Source organism: Propithecus coquereli, unplaced genomic scaffold (genome assembly GCF_000956105.1).
Source record: "Propithecus coquereli isolate 6110/MARCELLA unplaced genomic scaffold, Pcoq_1.0 Scaffold621, whole genome shotgun sequence".
In the NCBI taxonomy this organism is placed as follows: domain Eukaryota; kingdom Metazoa; phylum Chordata; class Mammalia; order Primates; family Indriidae; genus Propithecus; species Propithecus coquereli.
Genome location: NW_012152186.1, coordinates 298298 through 303719, shown reverse-complemented (window position 1 = coordinate 303719; position 5422 = coordinate 298298). Strand labels below are relative to the sequence as shown.

Here is a 5422-nt window from a genome sequence, read left to right as displayed (position 1 = left end):
AATAGAAAGAAATTAATCGGACAACTAAAAATAGAAAAAATTAGCCGGGCATGGTGGCGCATGCCTGTAGTCCCAGCTACTCGGGAGGCTGAGGCGGAGGGATTGCTTGAGCCCGAGAGTTTGAGGTTGCTGTGAGCTAGGCTGACACCACGGCACTTTAGCCCGGGCAAAAGAGTGAGACTCTGTCTCACAAAAAAACAAAAACAAAAAAACAAAAAACACATACAAGATACCACTAAACAAAGATGGGTATAATAAAAAAGACTGACAATAGCAAGTGTTGGCAAGGATGCAGAGAAACTGAAATCCTTCCTGACATCACTGGTGGGAATGTAACGTGGTACAGCCTCTCTTGAAAATAGCTTGGCAGTTTCTTAGAAAGTTAAACATAAAATTACCGAATGGCTCAACAATTCTACTCCTAACAATCTACCCAGGAAAAATGAAAACATATATCCACACAAAGATATGTACAGGAATGTTCCCAGAATTATTCATAACATCCAAAAACTGGAAGCAATCCAATGTTCACCGCCAGCATACGGATACACAACACGGTCTATGTACAGGAAGGAACACTATTCAGCAATAAAGACACGGGGCTACAACACGAATGAACTTAACATTACGCTAACTGAAAGAAGTCACACTGTATGATTTAATTTATATGAAATGTCCAAAGAAAGCAAATCTATGGAGACTGAGAGCAGACGGAGCAGGGATGGGGAGTGCGGGCAAACAGTAACGAGGAACCTTTTAGGGATGATGGCAATGTTCTAAAGCGGATTGTGGCGATGGTCACACAACTCTGTGAATTGACTAAAAATCACGTAAGTGTATTTCTCTATGGAGGTCACAGAAAAAAATTATTGAACTGTATACTTAAAATAAGTAAATTTTATGGTATATAAATTATACTACAATAAAGCCGCAAAAAATAAAGAGAAATATATATCCTCTTCGTCAAAATTAAGCACTAAATTCTGAACGGAAGCGGCCCTCAACAAGAAGTCCGCCTCCCCCACCAGAGAAGCCCTCAAGTCTGGCAGAGAAGCGCCCCGAGGCTGTCAGCACTCACACCCTGACCCAGGGAGAGTGTCCTGATTCAGGCTGCCTCAGCTGCTTTTCGTGAAGGCCAAGGTCGCAGACTGGCAGTTTCGGGACAGAAGTGAAAGTGCTTTACCTCGGCTAACGAGGCCGGAGCACCTCAGTGAGGTGACTACACAATCCACTGCACTTTTCCACATTTCAGGACAGTCTTCTCTGTATCTTTCAGCCAGTCGCTCTGTTTTATTCATTTTTTTACTTAGAAAAGGAACCAAAAGGGCTACTTTCATTTACCTACCCAACCCAGTCTTCCTGAAAAAGGAAGCGCAGGCCACAACGCTTCCACGAGGTGCTTGCACTTTTACTCTACAGCTTCCTAAAATTCCAGGAAAACCCTGCACAGAGAACTCGCCGTCACTTAGGTCTGACTGCCGTTCAAGATCGCTGCCAGCCTCAGACACACAATTCTGCTCCCTCCTAGCGAAGAGGCGCTTGGGAAGTCACTGGTGCAGAGAAGCGTCCCAAGACTCACCTGCTGCATTGTAGTCGATCCTCCACATCCGCTGCGACACAGGTCGGTCTGGACATGGGATGATGAATGAGACGACAAACACCACCAAAAGGCAGACAAACAACGAAAGGAAAAATGCCACTGTACGGCATCGGGAAAGCCGGGACTGCAGATGCGTGCTTTTTAAGTTATCTTCATTTTTCAATTGGTTTCCCAGATTTTCCTGTGATTTTCTGTCTTCATTCTTCAAGGGGTGGATTTCAGCTTCTAAATCCTTGTTGTCCATGATCGTGTGCACATCCCCAAGTTTAACTCCTGGTCACTGTGCCAATAAAACAAGAGGTAGCAAGGCTGGCAGCCCCACAGCACACAGAGGACTCTCCCAGAACCATGGACCATGGCCCAGGAAATAGCAGCTGGATGGATGTTTAGGTGTCAGTCTTAACAGGCTAGGCTGCACTTAAGGTTTCTAATTAATGCAGAAAGGTACATTAGTTGTGTAGGGCCAGCGTTCATTCTTAGCACGAGTGGAGTGAGCCTCAGGGGAGTGCTGGGGTTGGTGCCAGGAAATATGCCCACACATTACATATTAACCAAACCCCACCTACTCATCACCTGGGCACACCTGACAACCTTCTGCGAGCCTCAAGCACAGACGGAAAAGGTGGCCCAGCTAAGAATTTGGTGAAACCAACATGCTCACACATGGACTCCCTAGAGGCCCATAGACCCCAACCCAAAGCATCCTAAGTCAAGATGGGCTCTGGACCGACAGCCTTGCCCCTCACTAACCACGACCTGGGACAAGTGATTTGATTTAACTGTGCTTCAGTTTCCTTATCTATAAAAGAGAAATAATATCTACTTTAGAAGACTGAGCCAGGCATGGTGACTCACGCCTGTAATCCCAGCACTTTGAAGGGCCAAGGCAGGATGATCACTTGAGGTCAGAAGTTCGAGACCAGCCTGGACAACATAGTGAGACCTTGTCTCTACAAAAAATTAAAAAATTCGCCAGGCGTAGTACACGCTTGTAGTCCTAGCTACTCCAGAGACAGGAGGATTGCTTGAGCCCGGGAGTTGGAGGTTTGTGCCATTGTATTGTAGCCTGGGCAACACAGCCAGACCCTGTCCCAAAACACAAACAAAAAACCAAATCTGTATGCATTCTCCTTAGTGCTGAAGCATAAGCTTTTACATCTTGGAGGTCAGAAAAGGTATGACTATCAAAGGTAATGAGTTGGACACAAGGAAATTCAAACAATGAGTCATGATCAGGGACCTCATTAAACGCAAGCCGCTGACACGGGTGTGGCGGTACAGCAGCAATTGCCTGGAGAAGGTGACGGGGGTGGGCAATAGAGCCTGGGAGTGGCTCAGGTGGGGACCAGGGCTTAAGGACCTGAGAGAGCTGTTTATTTAGCAAATCTAGCGCCCATGTCCCCAATGAAGGGATGTTTGAAATGTTTCAAACATAAATTCTTTTGGCAAAGGAAAAAAACTGAATGAGAAACCAGAATGCTAAAATTCTAGATTTCTATCTTTAAAGCTTTAAAATTTCAGGCAAGGAACTCAAGCTCTTTGAGCCTCAGCTGGCCCCATCTGTCGGGAGCCAGAACATCTCCAAGGAAAGTACAAGACAGTGCCCCTAAAACCACGAGGTGTTGCATAAGAAAGAGCATCTGCTCAGAATGACACCAGGAATCTGAACACACGGTCCACCCGTCTTATGTGCCCATGTTTCCCAGACCTACCTGGTGGCAGGAGGACGTGTTCAACACTAGTTCCTGGCCAGCCGCTGGTGCATCTGGTAACTAGGTTTGGACAGGGAATCTGTGCCTTGATAAGCCCAGGTAGACCTAGGAATTATAAAGCCATTGGTGAAATTCATCTCAGGTAGCCTATGAATGCATCAGTTGAAGGACTTAGGTCCTTCGAGAGCCATGACTCTCAGCCTTGGCTCCATAGGAAAGCCTCTTGGGTGCTTTCACCATCTGGTGCCACACCAGAGGTATCAGCCTCTCTGGGGAGGGGGTTCCCAGCAAGAGCAGCTGTTGACGCTCTCCAGGTGATTCCGAGTGGAGAAGCACTGGCCGAGAAGTCTGCCCTTGTTCCGTTCATCTCACTTTAATCATTAGATGACGAATAGATGTCTCCTGGCCCCTGAAGTGGAGACTCTGTCTCCCCACTTGCCAGCCTGGAAGAAAGCAAAGCAAAGGGAGGAAAGAGCCTCTTCCTCTCATCAAGACATCCGAGGCTGCATTCTGGGCTTTTTCTTCCTTGGAATTCTCAGCAAATGAGTAAAGCAGACCTCAAGCTAGTGAATTAAATCGCTCCTCTTCTTAATCATTCTTCTGATCTCTAAACTATGTGGATTCCCAACACTAAGACCAAAAGATAGTACGAACAATTATTAATGTAATTTGGATTTTTAATTTTTTAAAAATCAGCAATAAGGCCAGGTGTGGTAGCTCACACCTGTAATCCTAGCACTCCGGGAGGCCAAGGCGCAAGGATCGCTTGAGGCCAGGAGTTGGAGACCAGTCTGAGCAAGAGCAAGACCCCGTCTCTATAACAAATAGAAAAATTAGCCAGGCATGGTGGTGAGTGCCTGTAGTCCCAGCTACGCGGGAGGCTGAGGCAGGAGGGTTGCTTGAGCCCAGGTGTTTGATGTTGCTGTGAGCTGTGATGCTGCTGCTGCAGTTCGGCCTGGGCAACAGAGCAAGACCTTGTCTCAAAAACAAAACACCTCTTGTTTGTCGCATATAATAAGGAATAAGGATTGCTACAATTTCTTGGTGGACTGACCTTCTATCATTATATAATATCTACTCTGTCCCTAGTAATTTCCTTGCTCTGAAGTCTGCTTTGTCTGATGTTAACATAGTCACTCATCTTCTGATTGATGCATCTCACTTTTCCCATCCTGTTACTGTCTGCCCACCTACATCTCTACGTATTTGAAGTAAGTTTCTTTCAGACACCATATAGATTTTTTAAGCCACTCTGCCCATCTGTCTTTTAATTGGTACGTTCAGACCACTCACTTTTAACATAATCATCAATGTTTGATCTTAATCTGCTTTTTTCTTTTGTTTGTTCCCTCTATTTTTTGTTTCTGTTTTCTTTTTCTTGACCTCCTGTGGGTTACTTGAACATTTTTTGGAATTCCATTTCGATTTATCTGTAGTGTTTTTGAGTGTATCTCTCTGTATAGGTATTTTAGTGGGTACTGTATTATATTATACCCACTTATCACAATCTACTGGGTGGGCGTGGTGGCTCACGCCTGCAATCCCAGCACTCTGGGAGGCCAAGGCCAGAGGATTGCTTAAGCTCAGGAGTTCGAAAGTCTGGCCTCATAGGGCTATTTTTATATTGGGGTCAATAATAAATGATTGATAGAAGTGAGATATGGGCAGATGAGGTAGCTCATGCCTATATCCCAGCTCTTTAGAGGATAGTAGTTTGAGGTCAGGAGCTCGAGGCTGCAGTGAGCTGTGAGGATGCCACTGCACTCCAGCCTGGGTGACAGAGCAAGACTCTGTCTCAAAAAAAAAAAAAAAAAAATCTACTGGAGTCCACATTTTACTAGTTGGAACATATTACTAGTTGGAGTGAAGTATATAAACCTTAACTATCTTCATAAACCTTCCCTGTTTACAGTTTTATCAAATATTTTCTCTACATACATTGAGAATCACATCAGATAACGTTATATTTTCACTTCGTCAAACGTAATTTAGAAAATCCAAGGAAGAAAAGTCTATTACATTTACCGGCATTCTTGCTTTTTCTATTGTTCTTTCTTTCTTATTAAATGTTCCAAGATTTTCTTTTATCATTTGTTTCTTTTTTTCTTTT

The 5422-nt window shown here is 44.7% G+C and overlaps 1 protein-coding gene across 1 annotated transcript in view; it reads right to left on the bottom strand.

The window, feature by feature from the left end:
• The window catches only part of ITFG3 (integrin alpha FG-GAP repeat containing 3), a 30175-nt gene that overhangs the window by 11228 nt on the left and 13525 nt on the right, over positions 1 to 5422 (bottom strand). The window contains exons 2-3 of the mRNA XM_012659598.1: positions 3313 to 3417; positions 1580 to 1880 (exon numbers count right to left, since the gene is read on the bottom strand). Coding sequence (XP_012515052.1) covers positions 1580 to 1844 — 265 coding nt within the window. The 5' untranslated portion in view covers positions 1845 to 1880; positions 3313 to 3417. The remainder of the gene's footprint in view (positions 1 to 1579; positions 1881 to 3312; positions 3418 to 5422) is intronic.